The sequence below is a fragment of the Miniopterus schreibersii genome (genome assembly GCF_964146895.1).
Source record: "Miniopterus schreibersii genome assembly, chromosome: 9".
Classification (NCBI taxonomy): Eukaryota; Metazoa; Chordata; class Mammalia; order Chiroptera; family Miniopteridae; genus Miniopterus; species Miniopterus schreibersii.
This window is the reverse complement of record NC_138118.1, coordinates 61,326,645-61,352,862: the sequence shown is the minus strand read 5'-3', so window position 1 is coordinate 61,352,862 and position 26,218 is coordinate 61,326,645. Positions and strand designations below refer to the sequence as shown.

At 41.1% G+C, this 26,218-nt stretch overlaps 1 protein-coding gene across 6 annotated transcripts in view; it reads right to left on the bottom strand.

The window, feature by feature from the left end:
- DYNC1I1 (dynein cytoplasmic 1 intermediate chain 1) overlaps positions 1-26,218 on the bottom strand; it is a 297,632-nt gene that overhangs the window by 35,548 nt on the left and 235,866 nt on the right. For all 6 annotated transcript variants that reach the window (XM_081146692.1, XM_081146694.1, XM_081146691.1 and 3 more), the window contains 2 exons: positions 8,965-9,105; positions 4,780-4,905 (listed from right to left, as the gene is read on the bottom strand). In XM_081146692.1, the coding sequence (XP_081002818.1) occupies positions 4,780-4,905; positions 8,965-9,105 (267 nt within the window). The remainder of the gene's footprint in view (positions 1-4,779; positions 4,906-8,964; positions 9,106-26,218) is intronic.

The following is a 26,218-nucleotide window of genomic DNA, read 5'->3' as shown; positions in this document are numbered from 1 at the left end:
TTCAATTAATTGAATGAAATCACACAGCTCCAAAACAAACAGGCTGCAATCCCACAGTTTGGAGAGAAAAATCCTCAAAACTTATTCAAGAGCTAAGCTCGTTTTTTATTTTAGATCTTAGAGAATTTAAATGGTGCACACAACCACTATCCACCTAAGTAACTTTTAAAATGCACAAATAGAATAAAATTATAGCCAAAGAATACAGGGGTCGTCTCTGTCATTCATTGATTTCACATAACTTCCATTTATGCTAATGGGAATTAAGCACCCGCTCTGCAAAGAAAATAGACCCCTATCTGTGAAAATAAACGGGTACAGCATATTTTCCAGATACAATGCTGAAATCAAGCAACCAAAAATGTGTGCTATGTAAACAAAAAAGCATCCTGTGGCCTACCTGAAAACATTGCTGTTTTGTATTTTACCTCCTGAGTCATAGGCCTGGAGATATTACTCATGCCTTTGCCATTTCAATGTAACAAAAACACAAAAAGGGGGAGGGGGGTGCAGGATGGACAAACTCAATCCCGAGAATTTCAGTGAGCTCATACCCAATCCTCTGTTTACCACTTCAGAAGTTCATGATAAATGGTACCAGTAAATCTGGATTCAAGCCACAGCTCTCTGCCATCATCTTAAAAGTCATGGAGGATAATTGTACATAATAGGAGGGCATGATTATGGGGACACTGTGCTGGGACTCCCTGCAGCAGCTGCAGCCTCCGCTGGGACAGGAGGTGAGGCAGACGATTGTTAAGGACTGGTGACACCAGAGTCCCTTTCTGCAATGCCCTTCTAGTTGAGTGTCAGGTCTCACCCCTAGGCACGTCTACCTGGACTTGAATGGCGATGTCTCCATTGGTAGTCCCAGAAGTCTCTTATCACGGGGTTCTTGACAATGAGTGGACAGAGAAAGGCTGTCCCTCCCACTCCGACTGTAGTAGGCATCACAGAGATCTTTCCCAAAACTCTATTACACTTTCAGTTAAAATTACGATGTGATCAAAACAGGGTTGTGGGGAGAATCAGAATATCCAGTATGGTTTCAGCTCTATTTTTATTGGCCTCATGATGTTTATAATGTAAAGTCGTTGCTATTTTTATTCAACATTTTTAAATAGTCTTAAGAAATAGGTAATAATAAGAAAAACATATGGCATATACTTCAGTTAACCACATTTCTAAAGATTTCCCCTTCTTCGTAATGGTCTAGGTCAAGGCCAAAATTTGTCATTTCTGATTTGCATCGTGAGTGGCATTAAAAGCAATACTCCTGTGGACAGGATTGGCTACATAATCTGCAGGGCCCAGTGCAAAATGCAAATAAGGGGGGGTGCCCTGTTAAAAATTTTCTTGACAAATGACAGCAGAGCATTAAGCCAAGCTCAGGGCTCCTGGAAGCACAGGGCCCAGGAGACTCACAGGCTGCACACCAGGGAGCCGGCCTCACTCTCGGAGCAGGACCTTGGCCACAGCGGGATCAGCCGCGGGGCAATGAACGTGAGCTGTCTTCCCACAAACACCTCTCCAATGTTTGAGGTCCAAGGAACATGGATCAACACAGTGTACTCTCAAAAAAACTACCGTTTACCTTTTTATACAGACTGTATAAAAAAAAGGCTTATTTAAAAGCATTTCATCTTCTTTCCTGGAGGGTTCCACAGAACAAGGTTTTCCACCCAAAGGCCAGCATGACCCTGGTGAGGGGTTCAGTTTTAACGGGGACCAGCGGGCCAATTTTGAACACAGACATCGGGAGCACCGTCTACTAGCAATCTGATCCTCAATGCCATATTTTCCTTCTTCCCCTCTCTCTATTTTTTAAGTCACTTCCTGCCCAAACTCCTTCCCTCTCGTCTCCCCTAAGCACGGTCATGCTCTGTCAGGCCCAGGCTGCTGCAGGAGACGGCAGGGATGACAGCAACGGTGGCCTCTGCCCCTGGAGGGACCCTGCCACCTCTCAGAAGTGGGCTTCGGCTGAGCTCAGCTCTAGACAAGCCACCTTTCCTTTTAGTGCCTGGAGCCTCTACAGGGTTGGTCTCAGAGACTTAGAACAGGATACAGAGATGAGCAAAAAGAAAAAGGCATCTCCCCTTTATTTCCCTCAGAAATAAATGAGGTAATTTGTAAATACCTTACAAAAATATTGAAGAAAACAACTATAGTTAAGACAAAATTACCTTGTTAAGGCTGAGTTTTTCTGAGCTGTCGATTGCTTTGTATATGATCAAGCAATACAGAGGGGACTGCAAATGTATAAGTCTATCCTGAGTTTTGGTCATTCAAAGAAGGGTTAGAAGATTATAAGATTACCTACTCTCAATAAAATAGTATATCTTTTTCCCCCCGGTAGCGAATTTGTAGGGATAAACAACCCTACAAATTGTTTGGCCTATTATATGTCACAGAGATTTTTCTATAGCCTGTCTAGACTCCAGACAATAGGCGAGGCTGGCCTATAGTTGCAGACATTTCTACAGTCTGTAATATCATTTAGAAAAGTAAGGGCAATAACACAAAAATGAAAACCAGCCTGACCTGCCGGTACGATAGTAGAAATACGAGTATAACAACACTTTACAATTTAGAAATGATGATAGCAACCTAGCAAAAAAGTTTTAGCAGCTACACATCAGCCAAAGCAACTTTTGCAAAATCACTTATACTCCCCAGATGAGTCATATTCAAGTAATTCTGTCCACTAGGTATAAAATCACTTTATCAGGGGAAAATTCTGTGTATGTTTTGTGTTTTCCTATTGCACAGAGAGAGTGTGTGTGTGTATATATATGTATATGTGTGTATGTATTACATATAATATATAAAACCACAAATATATGTATATTTATTATATACATACATATATATAATAGTTGTGGTCAACATACGGACTTTTAAAAAGGCCTGTCTCTGAATAAACTAGCTCGTTAAACTATTCTGCTTTTCAGCTCTCTTGGATAAAATAATGTTGCATAAAACCTTCCAAGAGTTAAGGGACATTATGTATAAGCAAGGCCAGTGGAGAAAGGGGTTTTAAAATTTCACCTATTTTCTGCCATTTCATCTCTGAGCGTGTCTCCAGACCTATTTCTCTCCCACAATTACACTTGTTATAAACAAAGGAAAGAAAGAGAGATGGAGCAAAAGAGAAACCTGTATTGTTTCTTAATGTTCTCCTTTGCTAGCTTGTAAATTTTTTAGTAAATGAACCAATGAAGAGTACTTGTTTTTGTTGTTGTTTATTTTTTATTGTAATAGAGACCAATAAAAAGATGCACTGAATATAAAAAATATCCATTGAAGAAAACATTGCTGTAAAACTACTGGCAATATTTTCAATTCAGAGGGTATATTCTCTCTCCCAAAGACTCCAAACTGCGTCAGTGCTCACCAGACCATTTGCATCTTCAACACTGGGAATAAATATTAACAGAGTCGTTAATTGTTGCTGTTGGAATGACTCAATAATGGCATCAGGAGCAGCTAAGGGGGTGGCTAATGAAACAGAAAACGTGCAGTAAAACGCAGATTCTTCCAGTTCTTTTACTTAAGCATTGTACATCCCCAAACAGAAAAACTATTTCTAAAGTCATTCTATTTCTGTCTCTGGCTGAATTTTTAAAAATTCCCAAAACAACACCATTTAGTTTGTTTCAACTCAATCAACTCTACCATATAGCAGTATATAATATATCAAAAGTTCCATTGTAGAACCATCTAGGGTTGCCAAAGTTATAGGATGCTGATTGATGAAGCCATGCAGAGCCCTTCTCAGTGTGAACAGCTAAACCCATCTGCCAGGCCTACGACCAGGTCTAAGACGTGTGTGCATACAAATGTGGTGTATTTCCCCCTGGGATGCAAATGTTAGATTCACGTTATGCCAAAACAGCATCACACAACACTCTTATTTTGTTTTGCTTCAAAGTTCAATATTTTCTGTCTTGAAGGAAAAAAATTCTTTAACCTCATCAGAAATGAAAGTTTTTGTCAACACTTTCCTATAGACTCAAAGTAAACAGATATGCTTCAGTACAACTGATTGATAATGTGATATTAGGTATAGCATAACAATTTAAGATTTTACTGAAACAAAAGATGTAGTTTTTTCCTTTGATATGTGCCATGATACTCAGGAATACTTTACATACAGGGTGGGGCAAAAATAGGTTTACAGTTGTTCATATGGAAAATGATACAATAATTAATAAATAATAATACAAGAATAAATTCTGTTTCGCAGACTCACAACTGTAAACCTACCTTTGCGCCAGCCTGTACCATGTAACAAGATATACCGAGAGGTCTGTATTTCATATAATAACTTTGAGTACCATAAAAACAGTACAAAATTCTGATTCACCTCAGCTTTTTAAATTGGCTGCATTTTCATTAAAGAGTAATAGTTTACATTTTAATGGAACATAGCAACGAAAACTTGACTTTTCGACCTAAACAACAAATTCCAGATTCAATGTTAGGATGAATTTGGCAAGCTTGCCCTATCACGAAGTTGGTGGGAGGTGCCATGCTTCATCCCAGGGTGGCTGGGAATTCTGCAGCGCCCTGAAGGGAGCCTGGATCGTGACCTACAGCGTCCTGTGCGTGGAGACAGAGGCCAAAGTAGGCCCTAAGGAAGTCCTGCCACACTCCCACTGAAGTCAATGGAAATTTGCAAACACACTCAAGAGGGCTCTTGTGGCCCTCAAGGTCTTGTTAATAATTTCACTAGGTCTTCAAACGAGATACAGAAGTAAAAAAACGAACACAAAGTACCTCTCCAACATCGTAGATCCAAATACGGCCTTCTGAGTCCCCAACGGCAACTTCTTTGCCAGCTTGAGCCCAACGAACACGGTTTAGGGCGGACGCCCCCTCAATGGCCACACTTGCTGTTGGAACCTGCCAAAGGGGTTACGAAAGAACTCTGAATATGAATTTAAATATACGTTTAACTGGATGAGTCACCACTGCCTTCATGTGCATGAAGTAATATACATCCCTGTGCAGAAGTCAAAGGATTCATTGTTCTTAAATCATATGCTCCACTGTACTAAGGGGTACAGAGGAGACGCTTTAATGAGAAATGAAAAGAGGGAGAGTCTTTTTCCACAATCAACGGGCAGTGAGTGACATAAATATTTCTTCAGATTATGCAGGGGGCACATCCACCACACAGACCAACACTGCAGCTCAACGTGATACTTCACGATCAGGTCCTGATTTATGGATCAATGGAGAGAGATTTCAGGATTTACCAAGATTAAGGATACTATAAAAGGCAGGAAGGGGGGGGATATAGGGTGGAATAATATGTACTGATCCCTCAAAACCTCATCAGGGAGGGGGTGGACAGAAGAAGAAAATGTAGGTGAACACCTTCAAACCTCAAATTCTCTTTTTCTGTTTTTTCCTCTCTTTCTGTTTGTCCTGCTCCTGGCAGTCCCAGGATGTAGGAAGCACTCCATACCTCTGGAAACGTCCCCAGGGTGATATCCTGATAGAACGGAGGCAGCACCTCCTTGCAGAAAAGGGCTCATATCTCCTCTACTAAACACCTGAAATCTGACAACGCTGATAATAATATTTATTATTAGAGTGAACTGAAGGTGCCCATGTAACCTGAAGTATTTGTTACAGGAACCTTTAACCTAGTACTTGAGAAAAGAATTGCAGTGGGCCTGCCCCTTTTCCATCATTGGTTGTGAAAACTCTTGTCTTTAAAGTTGGAAGTTTATTCATATAAAGAGCAGGTCTCCGAACCTTCTACAAGAACGGTGAATAAGAAATGACAAGGGGCCATTAAAAAATAAAAAGGTAAATGTTCAGACAAAAAGAAAAAAAAATGCAGTGAAAAGAGGGCCACGGAGATCCAGTCACCACTGTTTAAGACCTGAGTCTATGAACACGTCGGGCTAGGATGGAAGCGCGACATGCGCTGGCCTTAGCGCTCCTGGCATTCTCTGATTCAGGAATTGAAACCATCTGTTTATACAAGATTATTGACTCAATACCTATCTTTAAAATAGCCATAAAAACTCCATCGTATGTAAGAATCTATGTTTAAACTTAATCTTGAAATCAATAAAAATTCTTTTACCCACCTAAAATCACGGTATGTCAGTTGTGAGCAAAAATGTAAAACAAAAGTCCCCAGCTCATTTATTTGTTTATTTTTTTAAATACACAATTTCTACAATTAAGGTACCTGCTGTGCAGGCTGGAGCCTGAATTTTTAACTAAACCTTTCGAAGGCCAAAACAATGTGAATTTAGATGGGCCATTATTCTGTCAATACATTTTATTATTAGTGTGCTACTCAAGACAAATCTGAGATCCAGCTATAGAGTTTTCAGAATTAATTTCTAACTCCATAACTTAGAGAAATCAAACAGGATTATACTTTACCTAACTCTATTCAATATCAGATTTTATCTATGAACAATTTCAAAAGTTGAATAAAAATGTTTCACCTTAATATGAATGATAAAAAATTAATCACTCTCAAAAAAACCTGATTTTTTGATACATTTTAAATTATGTCTAATACCTATTGAAGAATTTTATTTATTTGGAATAAAGCAATGTAGCAAAGTGAATCGATTAATATTCTAACCATTTAAAAATACCTTATTTTCATAGCTATTATAAGTGGTAAAAAATGACTAACACAGCCTATAATAAATTATCAAATGTATGAAGGGAATGACAAAATATATTTTATTAGCTGGACCAGTAATGACCTTTCAAAAGTTGATGAATCTATAATGAAAATAATCCTTATATTGTCACTCTCTTACTCTTGTATTTCAGTTTTACAAATATTTTCACTTTTTTTTTTTTAAGGCTCAATCATTTTAATTGCAAAGACAGGATTATACAGCATCAATTACTGCTTCGTGCAGAGGTCCATGGTACTGTGGTTGGTGAATTTAAACTATCTCTGCATAGGAGCAGTTGGGACAACTTGGTATAAAAGCACAGTAATTTGAATAAGAACAAAACACTGGGATTTCAGGTTTGTTTTTTGTTTTGTTTTTTAACAAAGCTAATCTCACAAACATTTGAAAATTCTTGTTCAACTTGATAGAAGGCAAAAATAATTTAAGGGTTTTCAAAAGTGTTCAGTTCGTTGCTGGATTTGAACCAGACTCTATATATCGACTATTACTGTGAAAGCAAAATTGTTTACCACAAAACTAAACGGCTCACATGCCCAGTAATGATTTTTTTTTTTTTTTAAATACTGAGCTATAACACTTTTATGTGGTTGCTTCTTGATACCTAGAGAAAAAGAAGGGGGAAAATGACGTTTGGCAATGTTGAGACATTCATTTCATTTTACCTAAAAAGCTGATTAAATCCCCCCTCCCTAAAAAAAAAACAAAAAACTCAGTTACACAGGAATTACTAAGGAGTCTAGAGAACACTCACTCCCATTGCATTGTAGTTGGGAATTACCTAAACGTCACCTCTTACCTAAACATCACCTCTATAAGTCTGATTTCTGATACAGGGGGTTCTCCTCAGTTAATCTGGAAAACGTGTGTTTTTTGGTTGCTTTAAGTGAGTTTATTCTAGCAGATAGAGGCAATATGATTTTAATCAACAGTGATGAAAAACTCTGGGAAACTGTTACAATGTGGAGTAATAACATCTTTCTATTAAGAGCAATGATGTTATAAACATTTCGAAATCCCAGAAGATGGGCATTGCACGTACCCATGCCTTGCGATTATTTTCAGAGATGCTTGATTACGCAACCTCATGCTTGTCCCATACATCGTTTGCGTAGCCAAAAGGAAAAATAGACTTAAACTGAAATATTTTAAAAAGACAACTATTTGGCATTGGTTATAGGTTGTCCATAATCTTTCAAGATAGACCAACTCAATAATACCACCCGAAGGATATTTCCCTGCCCCCTCCCACAAAAAGCACCAGGGGAGCCCCCCCCCTCAGCCCCAGCTGTGGGCTTCCTAATTAAAAAGGCTGCGCTGTTTCCTGCTCAGGCACTTCAAAAGAGCTTCTCTTGTTTTCCACTTGACATATAGTTTGCAACACTTGTTCCTCTTACCTGTCCATTCTTATTTATGGAGAGCTGCCCTGAATCAGAGACCAGGAAATGATGAAGAGTCTATTTTATTTTATTAAATTGAAAGACACTGAATACTCCTATTTTTACAAACCCCACGTAGCCAAATGAGCACCTCGATAATTTTGAGAGTGGAAAAAAAGAAAAAAATCACATAGCATAATTATAAAAACATAAATTTATATATCCTAATTTTTAAAAAGAATATTTCCTTATTGTCAATTGCTCTTTTTTAAAAAAAACCACATGGCTAATTTTTCAGTTGTGAAGTATACTGTAAATGTGACGTTAAAATCCCGATTAAAAAAATATATTGTGTTTCACATGCATGTTCAGAGTTAGAAACTATTGTGGAAAAGCCTGCCTGTGAGGTCAGCATCTTAGGCAAGGGTTATTGACCTTGCAAAACTTAAATGGAGGCTGGATCTGGGTCTGAACATCAACAGCCAGCAGCGTCCTCTTGGATGAATTCAAAACAGGAATCGTGCAAAGAGTGAAAACGGACAACTCGCCCTTTTAAAAGCCTGATCTAAAACCAGCGCCCACTAACGCTTCCCTTTCCGAACGTTGGCCAAGAGTTATTTCAGCGCCTGGAACACGCCTGCGTGTCCTTCCCTTCGGGGGGCAGCGTTTTGCTTTCTGCAAAAAGGGGTCGCCAGCCGCCCGGCGTCTGCCCGGGCCTCGGGATGAGGTGAGATGAAGTGATTTCTGGCCGGTGCATCTGCCAGCTCCCTCCAGGGCGGGGGTCGGCAGCCCGGCTGCAGCCGGAGGGTCTGATCCCCAAAGGCCACAGCTGCAGAGAGAGGAGGAGACGAGGGCGGCCGACCGCGCCCCGCCCGGCCCCCGCCCCCCGCGCCGCCGCTCACCTCGGTGTCGTTGTTGAGGTTCCAGAGGTCCAAGCGCCCCATCCCGTCGACGCAGGCGAAGAGCGCGGGGTGCACGGGGGACCACATGACGTCGTACACATAGTCGGCGTTGTCTTCAAAGGAGTAGAGCGGCTTGTTGTGCTGTAAAGCAGGGAGACCGTGAAGACTCCTGGCGCTGCCGCCGCCCCGGGCTGTCTAGCGGGCCTAATTAAAAACTTTGCACATTCACAAAGTGTCATAAAACTTCCCGAGATGAAAGTCCTCGAGAAGGTGAACCGCGGCTTTAATGTGACCAGAACTGTCCAGTGGCATAAATAAATCCCGGGGCGGAGGGGGGTTGCTCTCGAGGGGCTGGGGGCTGGGGCGGGGGGGGCGGTTCAGACCCGCCGTCAGACATTCCGGGCAGGTGGACGGCTCTGCCCATTAGCTGGGAACAACGGCCGGGCTTCGTGTCGCGAGGCGCTCGGAGCGCGAACCCCGACGTGGCCCTTCCGCCGGGACCGGCCCCGCGGGGATGCGCTGCGAGCCCCGGCGGCGCCGGTGGCCCCGGCCCCTTCGCACTGAAGGCACCGCCTGCCACCTCGTGGCCATTGTGTGCAGCTGCAACCCTGCCTCCCGCGCAACTCGAGACCAAATCCCGACTTTCTTTAATGGTTCCTTGGCGGCGGGGGAAGGGGACACGTATTTTCCAGGGATTTGTAGTTCTTCTGGGAAGTGAAAAACCTCACGGTTCTGAGACCCTAGTCTTTCTACCTAGGGTCAGTGCACCCAAGTCAGGTCGACTAGTGTGGCTCAACTTACTACCCTAAATTTTAAAGATGAGCCACATTTTCTAGATCAGCCAGTCTTTATTCCCAAGAGCCCTGAAATTGGTGTTTTCTTGGGGAAATGCATTAGTACACCCCCAACTGCATACAAATGCTTCCACTCCTGAGGGATACAATAAATTAAAATGGCACTCTTGATTTCCAGTGCATATTGTCACATCAAAATAGCACAGAAGTCAGAGGCAAGTTTGAAAGTACACCAGAAATAAAATGTAATTGGACTTCATGAATTATTCATTCCATCTGGCTTGTCTTATTCTAATTTCTGCATAATGGCTTTACTAATCCCTGATCAATTAATGTAAAATGAAATTTAAATGATAATGAAAGCCCTAGAGATAAAAAGAAATTAAGTATTCTTATATCCTCTGACAGAAATCTAAACAATGGAAGTTTTTTCCCCCACGTCTTCTTCATCCAGTCAGCTGTCTGTACTCGGGGGTTCCACTGAATGCCTGTACAGGCCAAAGAAAAAAGACCAAAAAAAAAAAAAAAAGATAACATACAATATGAACACTCTTCATAGAATGTTCAAAGAATGGATCTGTAGGGCATCAACTCCAAATATTAGACCCAACTCCCAAAGTATACTGACAGTGAATGCAAAACGCACAACATGCATGCACTGAGACGAAAGTGAACAAAATCAGGGAGACGGTAAAGAGTCCATAACCTGCGCCTAATGCAGAAATCTGTTAAGCTAGTGACAATGAGTGATTTCCTTCCATGAATTAAATTACTTTGGCATTGCTGAGGAGTGAGCACAACTGTCATACTATTAAAGCAACACAGAAGATGGTAGACGGTCCTGTGTGTGTCTGTGTGTGTTGGTAGTATATATGTGAGATGTCTTGTTTTTAATTCAAAAAGTATCTAATGGGGGGGGGGGTAATTTGAAAAAATATATGACATTGAGAAATAAAAAAGAATTACATTAGCCTTATAGTTTTGTATTTTAATATTGTGTAACTATTTTATGCCAACATTTTTATTATATGCCATGTCTGCCTAGTGATTTGGAGCTAAAATTGCCTATTTGATATTTATGTAGCTTCTTTCTTCCTCTCAATGTTTCTATGAGGTGATTCAAACTACTTTCTCCAGAAAATCTGAATATCCAAGGGCACAAAGTAGCATGATTGTATCAGTATTCCTTATTAATACAGGGAAAAAAGGCAGTGTGGAGTAGCTGGCTCTTCACTGGCCACTTATGAATATTAAATTCTAACTCTTAGTGGAAGATTTTTCTTGCCCCAATTCTTGATTTTATAGCAAGCCAGTCACTATTTGTTACAGAACTGGAGTAGCATATTTTTTCTTAAAGGGTAGAAAAGACTTACACCTGCCTAAAAGAACTGATTCTCAGCATCTTCTCTCAATAACCCAGCTGGTAGTATAACTAATTATACAGAGGCCTAGACATATATAGGATGTCCCACAAAATGTATACATGCACTTTGAATAATTATAAAGGTAGTGTTTATTAAAATGCCATTTCATTTTCCAAATTGAGCTATCAGCTGTTAAAGTGTGTATACACTTTTTGGGTCACCCTGTATATACACATACAGAGACACAATAAACACATAACACATATACAGTCCTTGTTTTGATCAATCAGGAGACCATCCAGCTTTAAAGACTCGTTTTCTAAGGAGCTGATATTATTTGATATGTTAATTCTCTCAATAATTTATCCTGTTAATTTCTAATGCTGTGTCTTTCCTTCTTTCTTTTACAAGTTTCTTCTCTGAGAAACTTAGTCAAAATTATAGCACATCCTGGAGACTTCACTTTTAAAACATCTGGAAATAACTGTTATTATTCATGTTACCAAAACCCATTTTTCTCATGTTTAACAGTATTGCACTGAAATGCTATTATTCTTCTCTAGGCTTTTCCCAGCATCCTTAACACCCCTAACCTCCAAGACTGAACCTTCCATTATAAAAGTCACTGTACAAGTAATTCTAGGCTACAGTATGTGCATGTTTGGGGAAAGGCAGGGTTTATATATTCAAAGGCTTGTTGTAACCTTGATAAATTCACAGGCTGGGAAAGTCTTGGTCAGCACTGAATCCATCATCAGGGTCCCAGTGGACTGACATCTACCAACCATTGCTTTCCAAATACAGGCGTAGGCGACTGCCACTGTTACAACAGTAAGCAGTGCTATTTTAAATATTAATTGTACTTTCTTCAATAAAGGAATTTTTCATTCTCTTTTAGTTGGGACCCAAAGGGTAATCTGAAAAACCAATTAAAAATTTGTCTCAAATGTTGGATATAAAAGATTTTATGGGAAGCACATATATCATGAAATATTAACATTTTCATAAAATATGTCAAAAGCATCGAGGTCTAAAGATTCTGGTTTTGAGTTCTGGAACATACATGTCTGATCCCCTAAGTCGGTGTAACTTGCTCTTGCGTCATCACTGACTTTAGAAAACCACAAGTTTTGAAAAGGTGGGGAATACGGGGGCAAATGTGTCCCGTGCTTTTGAGGGAGATCCTGTACTATCATTTGTATATATTAAAGCCACAGAAACTTGGTGATTTTAAATATTTACTCTACAAAATACTCAAGGCCATTTAGTAAACTAAATATTATTCCACAGCATGTTACCGTAGAAAGAGTTCTTCAAAACAATCAAATTTCACTGGATAAAAAAAAATGCTCCCTGCCTTTCTTTTTTGGATGCCGTGTGTAGCATCAGTGGCCTGTGAAAGGAAAGAGAAGGGAGAATCGCGCTGTTAGGCAACCTGCTCCACGTGACACATGTCAGTGAAGCAAAGCCGCGACACCCCGCGTCTCAGACAAGTTTCCAGACTGTGCCAGAAATGCTAAACTATCCAGACACAGATCAGCTTGATTTTAATGCCCCGGCTCTCAAACGGGACAGAGAAGCAGCGACCAGCCACCTCCCAGACAGACATGAAGGGCAGGGAAGGGTAAATTGGTGGGTGTTTGCTGTGTGCCTGACTCTATACACACATTGTCTGATTTAATCCGCATAAAATCTCTGTAAGGTAGACGGTATTTACAGAAAAGAAAATTATAGTTCAGGAAAGTTAGTAACTTTCCCAAGGCCACGAAGGTTGGAAGTGGTGGGGATGGATCTGCCGCTCAGCACATCCTCTGCTTGCTGGGCCATGAGGTCCTCCCTCAACCATGGCATGGTCTTCAGTCCTCGCCGAAAAAACAGCAGATCCACTACCTTTCCTCTCTGCTATCCCATTCAGTACAACCAATATTTGCTAAACACACACTGTGTAACTTGTAGAAAGAGTTAAAAAAGAAAGAGATCACAATCAGAATGTTTACTTCATTTCCTGAGTCGGTTATTAATAATCCTGATGTTACCCATAGAACTCCAGGCATCTTTAGTACCTTTTGACAGTAACAAGTATCTTTTTCTCCTGAAAACCAGGAAATAGGATGGAATGGCCCTTTAGCCAGGAGAGGTTAAGAGCAGGCCACACTTTAGAGTAGAATTAAATGATGCTAGAAGGCAGAGATCTGGGTTCCAGTTCACTAAATGTCTCCACAACTTTGGATAAGGGACTAAAATTAAATTATCTGAAAAATGAGAATAACACAGGGAGCATGGAGCAGAAAAGGCAAGGTGAGAAAGTGGAAAAGCTATCGACCTTGGGAAATTGAACTTATCCTTAGATCTTAGTGTTTTCAACTGTGAGATGGGAGGCTGGACCTCCTCAAGAGTTCCTTCTGCTTTGTGATCCATGACTCTGTTGTGCGGTAAGGACCGAATGGAATGAAGTTTGTAAAACTTTTTTACAGAGTTATTCAAAGCTAAGTATTATAATTAAAGCCATCTTTCTTGATGTTCTGTGGAATTTATATCACAGTGATTTTTAACTTTGTATTTCATCAAAATACACATGTAAAATGTACCAGAGTGGTTTTTAGTAAAAATTTTAAAATTATGATTGTAATAGGCCTCCTATTTGACCAACTGAGAAGGAATAAATAATATTAAATTTACATAAGAGAGGCAGGTAGTGAATTCTGTTCCAAAATGAAACTTTACAACATCCATCAACATTTTACAATAAAGGCTTGATCTCTAGATGAGCTTTGATTTTATAAGTATACTTCTGACAATGAAGAGAGCTGCCTATTTTCCCAATCAGTTAACTATGAAATGATTTCCTGAGAGATGAGTCTCTGATGTCAGAAATGTACCTAAGTCACATCTAGAAAATATAATGTTTGTTTTATTTCCCTCTACATTTTTTGTTTTCTTTCTATCAGGCACCTCTCAGCATCCCATAGGCTTCAGTATTGTGAAGGCTGGTGAAGAGAAAGAGTTGTATTAAAATGCCTCTAAATACTGTGGTTCTTGAGGTTGCATTTGCCTCTAAATGATTAGCTTTCAAAGGAGACTTAGTAGAAACCTTTACCTGTTCCTTGAAATTCCTTTTGCAGTGGAGGGGAAGAGGGGCAGGGAGTCGTACATGGGTAGGTGGGTGGGGGCCTACAACTAATAGAATTTCTGTATTTTTATTCTGAAATAAAAGGAAAACCAATAGAATCTTACCTTGAAGGTTATATCCTGTTGGGAAAAAAATGACCAAAATACTAAACAATGAGTAATAAGAAAATGCCCTTCAAAAATTATCATGTGGGTTCCTGTGAAGCAATTAAAATAAATAACCAGCCAGTTCTTCCAGGAAACATTAAAATATGAGACCACAATATCGCTTTTTAAAAATACCACCGAAGGACCCCAAAACTTCAGGCTCACACACAAAATGGATGCTTCCACCATAAAAAGAAAGTGCTTAAACAAACAAACAAGAGCTCACCAACGAAACCAAACCAAACCAAACCAAACCAAACCAAACCAAACCAAACCAAACCAAAATACCAACCCTCCTGGCCCAAAAAAGGTATTGCGAATTGGGTACAATCACTGGAAAACATTATTTACAGCTTAATTGGGGATCCTTCTAAAAAGCACAAAGCACCCTGTATTTATTTTTATTTCTGTGGCGAATATTAAGATGATACTAAATGATGACAGCTTTACCTGTTTCTATCACGGTCAGAAATTCAAAATTGGACATATACCCTTTGGGTGAGCTATTCTGAACAGAATATGTACAGTGGGTCTGTTTGTTTGTGTGCCTTAACCAAGAATATATCAGGACTTTCATTGGGATTAGTTCATTTAAAATAATTAGAAAGAAGGTTAGAGCAATCCAGGAACTGAGCATTTGCCTCTCTAGAAATGTAGACGTTCTGCTAAGAACTGAAGCCACATGAAAGGTGTTCTTTGTTGCACGACCTTCCTCTACTGCTTATTTGCATGGGAGAATCCTCCTAATCCAGGAGGCGCCACCAATAAAGAAGATAATTATCCATATAAAAGAATGTATACATATTCACAGGTTTTGACTGGTATTTGAGTGTTTAAAGCCATGGAAAAAACTACAAGCTTTGCCTAGTTCATAAAAGGAGTATTTCCCGACACCAGCATGATTTTTATGAATATCAGCTCCACCTAAAGGTACTTCTTTACGAGGGGCGTTTTAGTAGCACAGCTCTGGGCAAGCTCACCGTGGAAACACTAAGCAAGCAGGGTGCTCTCTTCAGCTGCTGTTCGCATTCACCTGAGCTGCGGGGGCTCCTTTGGTGTGTCCTGCCTCCTGGTTTACTTGGGCAGAGGCAGGGCAGAGAGGGTCACTGCACAGTTGGCTCATTAGGACAACTGGGTGGCCCTTCACTGGATTGATTCTCTCTCTCTCTGAAGGACCACGTGGCTGTGGCAGGCAGCGAGCAAGCTCAAAAGAGCCCCTCTTTGGTGGCTGCTCCCCAATTCCATTTCTGCTATGGCTGAGTGGTTTCATGTCCAACGTGACATTAGCTAGAGAGCGAAACATTTGATATCTAGAGAAAGGTCGGGCTGATTAGAGACTGGACGTTGGTATCAGGGATTAGGAGGTGTTGAGGGAGGATACTAGGCTCGACCTAGAAGCAGCTAAAACTGTGGTTGGATCCGTGCACTGCACACTTGAAAAGTTAGGCGGATGAGCACGTGAGGTGGTATTTGGAGGCTCGAGCAGTTTTGCTCATTTATTTGCTACTTATTTAATGTCACATTGTACAACTGCATTATATTAGTGGGTAGGTTAAGTGGCAGAACACTTCCAGGCTGATCCTAAAATTGTCAACCTCTACTCTAGCATCTGGCTTATCAACTGTCACACCAACATAAATAAATTTATAAGTATACATATACGTAATTCTTTAAAAATATTTTTAAAATATCAGATTATAGCCCTAGATCCCTGGGTTATACCTTGACTCAAATTTACTTTTATTATTTTGTTATTTTTTATTTTATTTTACTTTTTAAAAATATTTTTGTATTGATTTCAGAGAGAGGAAAGGAGAGGGAGAGAGAGAAAAACATCAATGATGAGAGAGTCATTGATTAGCTGCTTCCTGCATGCCCTCTGCTGGGGAACAAGCCTGAAACCCTTGTCTCCTGGGCTTGTTCCCTGACCAGGAATCGAACTGGGATCTCTGGGATCATAGGTTGATACTCAACCACTGAGCAACACCAGCCGGGCCTCACACTTATTTTTAAGTTGCCAGGTTAACATCTGCCAGTTCCCACAGCTAATCTGACATGGTGGTCTCACTACATTTAGTAAATACAACATCTAGGCAAATGTCATTTCTTTTCAAGAAGTCATATGCCCAAATGCCCAGCTTTGTCCCATCAAACAGGTTTAACATCTAATGGCAAAATTATCAAAATAATTAAAGTTTCAGTTCTACTTCTTGCATCAGCAATTGAGTATATATATGAAGGGCACATTCTCAAAGGGTCAAGGCGAGGTTTTTGTGGGTCTGCCAGACTCCTGTGTCTCCTGGTGTTAAATGCAGTGCATTTTACATTATATTTAAAATCAGTGTAGCATTTATTTTCACGGTGGAGAGAATGGGCATGGAGAAACCCACATAGCAGCAATTCAAATATTCTGTTCAAATGTAGGATAGACTTGCTGTGCTTCCCGCTTTACAACAGGTTTGCTTACCTTACTCTGTTTTGCCTAAACCAAATTGAAATTAATGAGGTAAGGTGACTCAGGACATTGGAAACGGCCATGGGAAATTAACCCAGTGTAATTATGAACCTCAGACAATTTGCAAGGTTAAGAGGTCACATGAGGCCAGCAAAGATGGACCCACCTTGATCTGGTCCAACAACAGTGACTCTGGGGGGCTAAAGATGGGCTTTATTTCATCTTCCACCATCAGACATAAAATGCAGGTTAGATCAGGAGGTGGGGGTGGACGTACCTTTGAATCTCATAATTATGTAGATAGTTGGGTCTTTTATTTGTTATCCTCTCTCTCTCTTTAAACATGATTGTTTAGAAGGAGAAGGCTGGGGAAGGCAACTCGGGTAGCATATCATTGAAATGAAAAGGCAAACATTTCCGCTCTGGTTGAAAGAGCAAAGGAAAGGATCCACCAGGCCCTTCCTTCTTGCACAACGCTAAAGCCCAGTCAGCTGGGTGAATTTTAAGTCTCAAAGTGTTTGTACTTATATGGATTATTCACACATGCCTGTATAAATATTTAGCAGCTACAGGTATGTGTCGGTGGGTGACTGTTCAGGGGGTTGGGGTTGGGTGGGGGGTAAAAGGACAGGAAGTTTGAACGCAGGCTGAGTCTGGCTGTGACTTGATGATTACATTCTTGTGGTTTCTTTCAAAGTTATTCTCCCTGGGTGAGCTTAAAAAAGAAACCCCTTTTCCCTCTCTCCCTGCCTCCCCCCAAAAAAGTTAGACAGAAAAGAATTTGATGACTGGCACAGGTAGTTTTATGGAAAGCCAATTGTAATATTTGCTACTCTGCAAGAACAGGAGGGAAAGCTGGAGCGAAATGAGGATAAGGGAAGGAAAAAAAGTAACTCAGACACCACCTGAATGTCGTGTTTATCAGAAAGGCAGCCAGCAGGGCTTGGGCTTGTGAAAAACACACACTCTGTCATCCGGTAAGTGTTACTGGAAGTCAACTATTGATTTTATTAATCTTCTCACTTGTCTTAAGGACTACGTTTGGATACTGTAACAGCTAAAACGATAACTTCGGATTTTTAGTGTGTTTTTCTTCTTCCGATATTTTAAACTTTTAACAAAAGGCTAGCAGAAATAGATGGGCTCGAGGTCCCTTTTTTAGAATCATTTTTAGGAGGTGTTTCCATCTCAGTTTAAAATAATCTAACCTACTTTAACAAAGTAGCTATTTCACTTAGGATATCCCAAAGTATTAATCTATCAACAATGATTTATTAAGGACCTAACCGTATGCTTTCTACTTTGGGCAATCAATAGAAACACAAGATCTGACTGTTCCCCAGGACTCACAATCCCAGGTAGGAAAATAAAAATTATGAAGTAATAAGAGGAGAATATTGTTTACTTGGGGGTCTACTTTCTCACTTTGTTCCAGGAGGATTTATGGTGTCTTACAAGTTAAATATACTGCGAAATTAAGAATAAACACACAACAGAGGCAGATAGAATAGATAGCTATTACCCGGATCCTGAGATAAGCTGATTATTACAATCTGGTACTGAAGAGCTCTAAATTTCCTGATAACTAAGGCGAAAGGGAAAACACAAGGAGGTAAATAGATTTCACCATCTGAAGAAAGAAGGAATATAAATTCTCTCTCAAAGACACATTGTTGGGGAAAATTCAAGGAGGAATTTACCATGTCTGCAAATCCCTGGGAAGGAGACTGACTTTCTGTCTTGTTTATACCAAAGAAAGAGAACAAATATGTAGCCAGGTGCTAAATTCTGTGGTACAGATGTTAGGTGCCAGAGGAATTCAGAGATTTGGGGGGTTGGCGTGTTGGTGGTTACCATGGTCTGATGTGGTCAAGGAAGGTATTATCTAGAACAGGTGATGGGAATGGCGTTGAAAGATGCATAGACTTTGATGGACGGTAAGGAAGCCAGTCAAGGAGAGGAAAGCAAAACATGCAAAGACCTGGCTGCGTAAATCAGCGTGGAATTCCCAGGTAGCTGTAAAGGTGAAAAGTGGGGACAGTCTTGTGGACTCTGAAGATTTGTCCTAATGAAGGAAATAATTTTGGTTTGGGTAAGGCAGAGGTGAGAACATGTTATGAATGATCTTGAGTATAGAGTTAAGACTTTTTGATGCAACAGTTACTAATTGATTAAACATGTATTGATATATGTGCACCGTGCTATGCACTAAATGGATTCAGAGATGTCTAACATTCGTGTGACTGTTTTCAGCTTTTCTAGTGTGGACGACTGAGTGATGGATATCCAGAATCAAACAGAAAAAGAAGCAGAGCTGGGGAGGAAGATCTAGTTTGTAGCTTAAACACGGTACATGTGAGTCCCTGGAGACCACACTCAGGTCAAGAGGAACAGTGGAAATGTAGGTCAGGAATAGAAAGAGTGGGCGGGCTTGACATTCATGCCAAGGAGTCATTCACAAGAGGTGTGAGGGAGAGGAGAGAGTGGGGAGGAAAGAGAAAAAGACCTGTGATAGACATTTTTAAAAACTGGGCCAAGAGAGAGTGAAGGAGGAAGAACCCGTGGAGAGGTCCAAGGCTAATCAAGAGAGCCTCTGGAGAAAGCGGCAAGAATGGATGGTAGACAGTGTGACATAAGAGGAGTACCAAAAAGAGGCCATTGCATTTAGCGACCAGGGGTTCACGGATGGCCTTGGCACTGGTCAGTGTGGATGCACATTGGCTCTTCAAGTGGTTTGGCAAGCTAACCCAAATTTTAGGACATGTCTGTGACACTTTAAGCCGTCCCATCCAGTCATCACCCACCAATCTCTAAGAGGATTCTAATATCACTCGTGTTTGTGTCCAGGACTACTTTCTTTTCTTCTCAAGACACCCACTTGTCATTTAGATGTAACATCCTTGACTTTATGGACCATTTCTTATGTGAATTTTTATCTCAAACACCCAGCATCAAGCCTGGCCAATAGGACAGACAAGATGCCCTGCAAGTGGGGGATGAGACAGGTAGCATCTGGGTCCAGTCCCATTTCTGCCGGACACCTGTGAGCAGAGCCTGGAACTTTCTTCTGATTCTTTGGGCTTGTGATTCTTTCTTAGTCTCCCCAGGGCTGAACCTCTGCTTTCCCTGGTGGGTTTCTGATTCAGCATCTTCCTTAGGCTATCTCTTGTTCTTCTAGCATGCTACTTTGGTTCAGAACCTTTCCCCTCACTCCGCTACCTTAAATCTAATCTCTGATGAAGCTGCCCAGTCACAGCAAAAATGTGAGCATGTTTGTACACCATGGGCAAGGAACCAGGAGCAGGGGACTGTTCCTAAGGAGGAAAGTGATATGAAAAACAGTAATAAAACAATGGGCTACTAGTGACTCAGATGGTAGGAAATCATAGCAAGGATTTCCTGTACACTACAGGAACAAGGCATTGGGAATTAAATGTCTGATAAATGTTATCTCATTAAAAACATACAAAACTTATCCTTGGACTTAGAGCATCAGTATGCACCTGAGATTTTTTTTGTAACACATACATTTCAGTCGGGGGTGTGTGTGTGTGTGTGTGTGTGTGTGTGTGTGTGTGTGTGTGTGTCTCAGAGAGAGAGAGAGAGAGAGAGATTAACAAACTTTTCATGGAATATTCTTATATGTTTAGATATTTGGGAAAGAACAGGGATGCCCGGAAATGGGAGAACAGTGCATTGACTATAAGCAAGCCTCAATCCAAGTCAGCACCACACAGCAACTAGACATCCTGCACCAGTGCGCAAGTGTGCTCTGAACCTGGCAATAATGAAGAAACGGGTCTTTGGATTCAGCATCAACAAAGTTACTTCTCACATTAACCACACTGCATCGACTGTTCCTACCACTTTCCCTCAACATCTAGGGGTCCGTCAGCTTTGGAGGGATGAGAGGCCTTCAGCACTAACAGTAGGGGAGGGTGTATGAAAGAACTCCATGGGGAAGGGGGGGTGGGAAGCGATTAACCAAAGAATTTATATGCATATATGAATAACCCATCAATACAGAAAATAGTGAGGTGAAGGCCTGGGGGAAGGGGGGCAGAAATGGGGTGGAGGGGGTAAACAGGGGGAAAAGAGGACATATGTAACACTTTCAACAATAAAGATATGTTAAAAAAAAAAAAAGAAAGAACTTCATGGGAAGCTCATTATTGTTAACTCTTTGTGTCCATAACCAAGGGTCAACGGTGGTAATGAAATATCCTTAGCTCTAGTTATGATCTGAATCACGTCAGTCCCACAATTCATATGTTGAAGTTCTAAACCCCAGGACCTCAGAATGTGGCTGTGCATGAAGATAGGGTCCTTAAAGAGTCAATTAAGATTAAACAAGGTCATATAAGTGGGCCCTAATCCAGTACGACTGGTGTCCTTATAAGAAGCAGAGGTTAGGACACAGACATGTACAGAGGTAAGATTCTGTGAAGTAACAAGGAGAAGGCGACCATCTGCAAGTCAGAGAGAGAGGCCTCGGAAGAAATCAACCCTACCAATACTTTGATCTTGGACTTCTAGCCTCCAGAACTGTAAGGAGATAAACGTCTGTTGTTTAAACCACCCAGCCTGTGGTACTCTGTTATGGTAGCCAAATGGACTAACACAGCTCTCAAATGCGAAGAGGAGGGGTCTTTTCCCCTGGCTTCTAACACCCACCTACACAGCACATTTACTCTACAATCCTGCATTTCTGGAACTGCCCCCAGGAGTACAAGACAGAATGCTGTTTCTGAGCAACATGTCCACTGTCCCTTTACAATCAATGATGGCAGCTCCACCTGGTGCTTTACTGTGCCCCCCATTGAATGGGGACTGCAGTGGATATAAAAGCAAGTCCCTCTCCGAAGCCAGCAGAGCCTCTTTTTAATTTTCCACTTAGCTTTAAATCCTATCCATAGTTCTGCAACGTTGTTGAGATGACTGGGACAGGTGAGGATGGAGAGTGGAAATCTTTGTGGACTTCAATGTTATCACAGTACAAACGGGTCAAACCGTTCCAGGAACCCAACTAAACTTGAACCAGAAATTACAATTCTGTTCAACTCAGTTAGTCAGTTTTGCCTGAAGACAGAGCTATTTTTCCCTGAGACAGAAGTCTTCTGCGGTTGAGATTAGAGTTTATTTCGGTTGAATTTTGTCATCCTCTGCAGGCTCAGTCCTGACTTCCCTTTCTTTTGGAAAAGGTAGTCAGAGGGTGAGACGGGAGGTGGGGTGAAAGGGCAGGAAAAGGCAAGGCAAGCAGGCAAAGGAGATGGAGCGTGACATGGGTCCTAAAGCTGAACCCCCTCATCAGGGGCTGGGGTTGACCTTTCAATTCCCCAGGCAGCCCCTGCCAAGCTCCCCTTATCAGCCTCCTTAAAGGCTAATTACTGCTGAATGGGTTCCTGAGGTTGGAAAATTTTCAAAGAATTTTTGAATACATCTCTACGGTTCTTTTCTTCTAACAATAGGATCTATCAAGCAGCCAGGAGAAGGCTCTATTTAAAGGCACCGACAGATCAGAAGAATGTGTTTGATTGCCAAAGCAACTAATTTATTTTTACACAGTATTAATGACGCTACAATAACCAATATCTATAGCCTGGTTTTGACAGTTTATCACAAGGGTTCCCATTGTTTAAAAGAGAAGCAAAAGAAAAAAAAGAGAAAGTACGAAAGAAAGAGAGTGTTTTATTTTGCTACATTTCCATTTGTTAGCAAAACTCCCCATAAGCAAAACCAGAGGTCATTAGCAAACAAGCAAAACATGCCTGTCTCCAGAAGAATACAATTCCCTTCATCATTTAAAATACAGCTCTGCTGAAAACCCAAATCATGACAAATCCTTAACATGAAAAATTCAGTGCAGACTCGAAACCACCTGACTTTACTTTGGGTTTGTGCTCCTTAAAATTACCTAGAAAATACCATAATCTTCTCTTCGTGCGGCTGGATATGGGCCAGGGCCCTGGCTCCAGAGGCAAAGGGCAAACTAAAAATCATGTCTGAACAGACAGCTCCACCCTCTCTCCCAAGTCCACTTGGCCCCATGACAAAAAGTGAGGTCTGAAGCACATTCATCTTGAGTGTTGGCCAAAACTCAAGACTCTTACAGGACAAACAAAATGAAATCCAAAATGTTATCACCCCCGCCTGAGGAAGTCAAATGGGCTTAGATGACTGCCTTGCATATGGTGAGGAGTTCGCATTTGCAGTGTAACAGGGAACCAATAGAACTGGATTAAAATGTAGCTTTTTGTTCAGGAGAAAGATCCTTAGCTGAGAGTTTAAATTTCAAAGTTATTTTTTATGATCATTTGGGGTGTGTGTGTGTGTGTGTGTGTGTGATACAGAGACAGAGACGACAGGGAGTGGGGGGGGAGGGAGGGAGAGAGAAATTTCTATGCCGAACCAAACACTTTAAAAGTGAAAGGCAAAATACAGAGAAGATGGGAGGGTACAGGGACTCCACTATGGGGGCCTGCTTGCCTGGCATGGTTGCCCCAAAATTGTGGGTAAACTTCTCAATGCCCTTCACCGAAAGTGTCAGTTCGTAAGGATTCACTCTCCCCAAGGCCCACCCACTCTGACACCCTCACGCTCTCTCACGCTTTGGATGGGTGAGAGCCAGGAGAGGCTGTCAAGTAATTTTTACCTCCTGCCGAGCTAGTGACAGGCTCAGTACAAACAGCTACATTGAGCAAGTACCTCCACGCCACAGATCCTGCGGCCTGCGCTCCAACAAGACAGCCAGGGGCTATGATCCCACCGCGATCCCACTGGGGCGGATCAGTGCTGAAATGGCAGGACCAGGCGTTGCAGAAGTGGTTTCCCCCTGGTCCCCTAATCAAAACCCTCTGCTCCAGCCACAGGCTTCGTTCATTCACAATCCCCTCTGGGCCCTGCAGCCCTCTGGCGCTCCAGCCTTTGTTCACTCTGTTTCCACCCCTGGAGAACACACTGCTCTCTCTCCTCTCCAACCGATCCAGTCCTGAGATCCTGATCAAAGTCCACTGAACCCCTCCATGCCCTCTCAACCACCTACACGCACAGGGATGCCCACTCCCAGGACCTAGGCATTGCTTCCTGATTTCTTTTTAGGTGCTCTGGGACTGCCTTGGAATCTTTCTTAGGCATTTATGTTTAAATATACTCTTACTTCATTCCTGAAGTCTAGTTTTCCATGTGCTGGACCGTAGTAAGCCCTCCATAGTTATGTGTTAAATGAGTAAATACAAGGAGTGTACACTGTGTTCTCTGTCTATATGTATTTAAATTACATTAGAATGCATAAAACACTACAGTGAGGTGGACAAGAACTTTTTTCCTTTAAAGAAGTTCCATTCTTTACTTAAGTTTCAGTAGGGAGATGTATACTATGCACCCATTCAAGCGGGGACCATGTCTCATTTCTATTCTTCTCAAAGGCCTTGGCATGAGGTTAAAAACACATTAACCTCTTCTTTTCTTTCTTTATTTTTTAATTAAAAAAAAAAGTCTATTGATTTTAGAGAGAGGAAGAGAGAGGGAGAGAGAGATAGAAACATCAATGATGAGAGTCACTGATTAGCTGCCTCCTGCACGCCCCCTACTGGGGATTGAGCCCACAACCTGGGCATGTGCCCTGACTGGGAATCGAACGGTGATCTCCTGAATCATAGGCCAATGCTCAACCACTGAGCCACACCAGCCAGACAGCCTCTTCCTAAACGCTGGCTTAATAAATAAAAATTTGATCAAATGTAGTATTACTTTTATTAGAATGATAGAGAAGGCAATACTTGCTTTTACTTACCAGCAGAATGTTAATTAAATTTACGATGTTATCAAGAGAATGAGAAGACAAGCCACAGACTGGGAGAAAATATTTGCAAAAGATGCATTTGATGAAGGGCTGTTACCCAAAATATGCAAAGAACTTTTAAAACTCAACAATAAGAAAACAAATAATTTGATTAAAAATGGGCCAAAGCCTTTAACAGACACCTCACCAAAGAAGATACCCAATAAGCAAATGAGAAGATGCTCCACATCATATGTCACCAGGGAAATGCAAACTCAAACAACGAGATACCACTACACACGTATTAGAATGGCCAAAATCCAGAACAAGGAGAGCACCAAACGCTGCCAGTCCAGGAACAACAGGAACTCTCATTCATTGCTGGTGGGCATGCAAAATGGTACAGCTGCTTTGGAAGACAGCCTGGCAGTTTCCCACAAAACTAAACATACTTTTACCATATGATCCAGCAATCATACTCATTGGTATTTATCCAAAGGAGTTGAAAACTTATGTCCACACAAAAACCTGCACATGAATGGATGTTTATAGCAGCTTTATTCATAAGTGCCAAAACTTGGAAGCAACCGAGGCATATTTCAGTAGATGAATAAATAAATACATCCAGACAATGGAATATTATTCAATGCTAAAAAGAAATCAGCTATCAAGCCGTGAAAAGACACAGAGGGAACGTAAATGCATATTACCAAGTGAAAGAAGCCAATCTGAAAGGACAACATACTTCTTAATTCCAACTATATGATATTTTGGAAAAGGCCAGACTATGCAGATAGTAGAAAGATCAGTAGCTGCTGCTGTGGCCAGTGTGGCTCAGCTGGTTGGAAGGTAATACCCTATACTGAAAGGTTGAGGGTTCGATTCCCAGTCAGGGCACAAACAGGTTGCAGTTTGACCCCGGTCTAGGTTCGTAAGGGAGACAACTGATCGATATTTCTCTCTCTCTCTCCCTCTCATTTCCTCTCTCTCTAAATTTAGTAAGAACATATTATATCCTCAGGTAAGGATTAAAAAAATGCAGTAGCTGCCGCTGATAAACAAGAGGAACGCATAGGATTTTTAGGGCAGTGAAAATATTCTGTATGATTTTATAAGTATGGATACATGTCACTATACGTCTGTCCAAACCCACAGAATGTACAACACTAAGAGTAAACCTTAATGTGAACTATCAACTTTGAGTAACTGTGAAAAAAATCTGCACTGTTATTATGTACTTGCATGTTTTGCAATGATAACATGTAGTCAACACGTACACATTTATGTGTTCATCTGTGTGTACAACTGATTGGGCAAAAGGGGAAAATCATCAGAGGAGTGAAAAAAAGGTGATAAATGGAGAACGCAGTTGTCAGAAATATAAATAAGAACAGGGGAGTCTTTGCAGGTCCGTGGGGTGGTTCAGTCACTGGGTGCCTCACTGAGGATGAAATAAATTCGCAATAAACATTAAACTGCTGAGTTTATCTGATCATTAACTGCTCACCGTAACTGCTAGAGGCTGAGTTTAATATATATGTCAATGGTCAATAAGATAATCAGCCTGTATTGTATATTAACCATT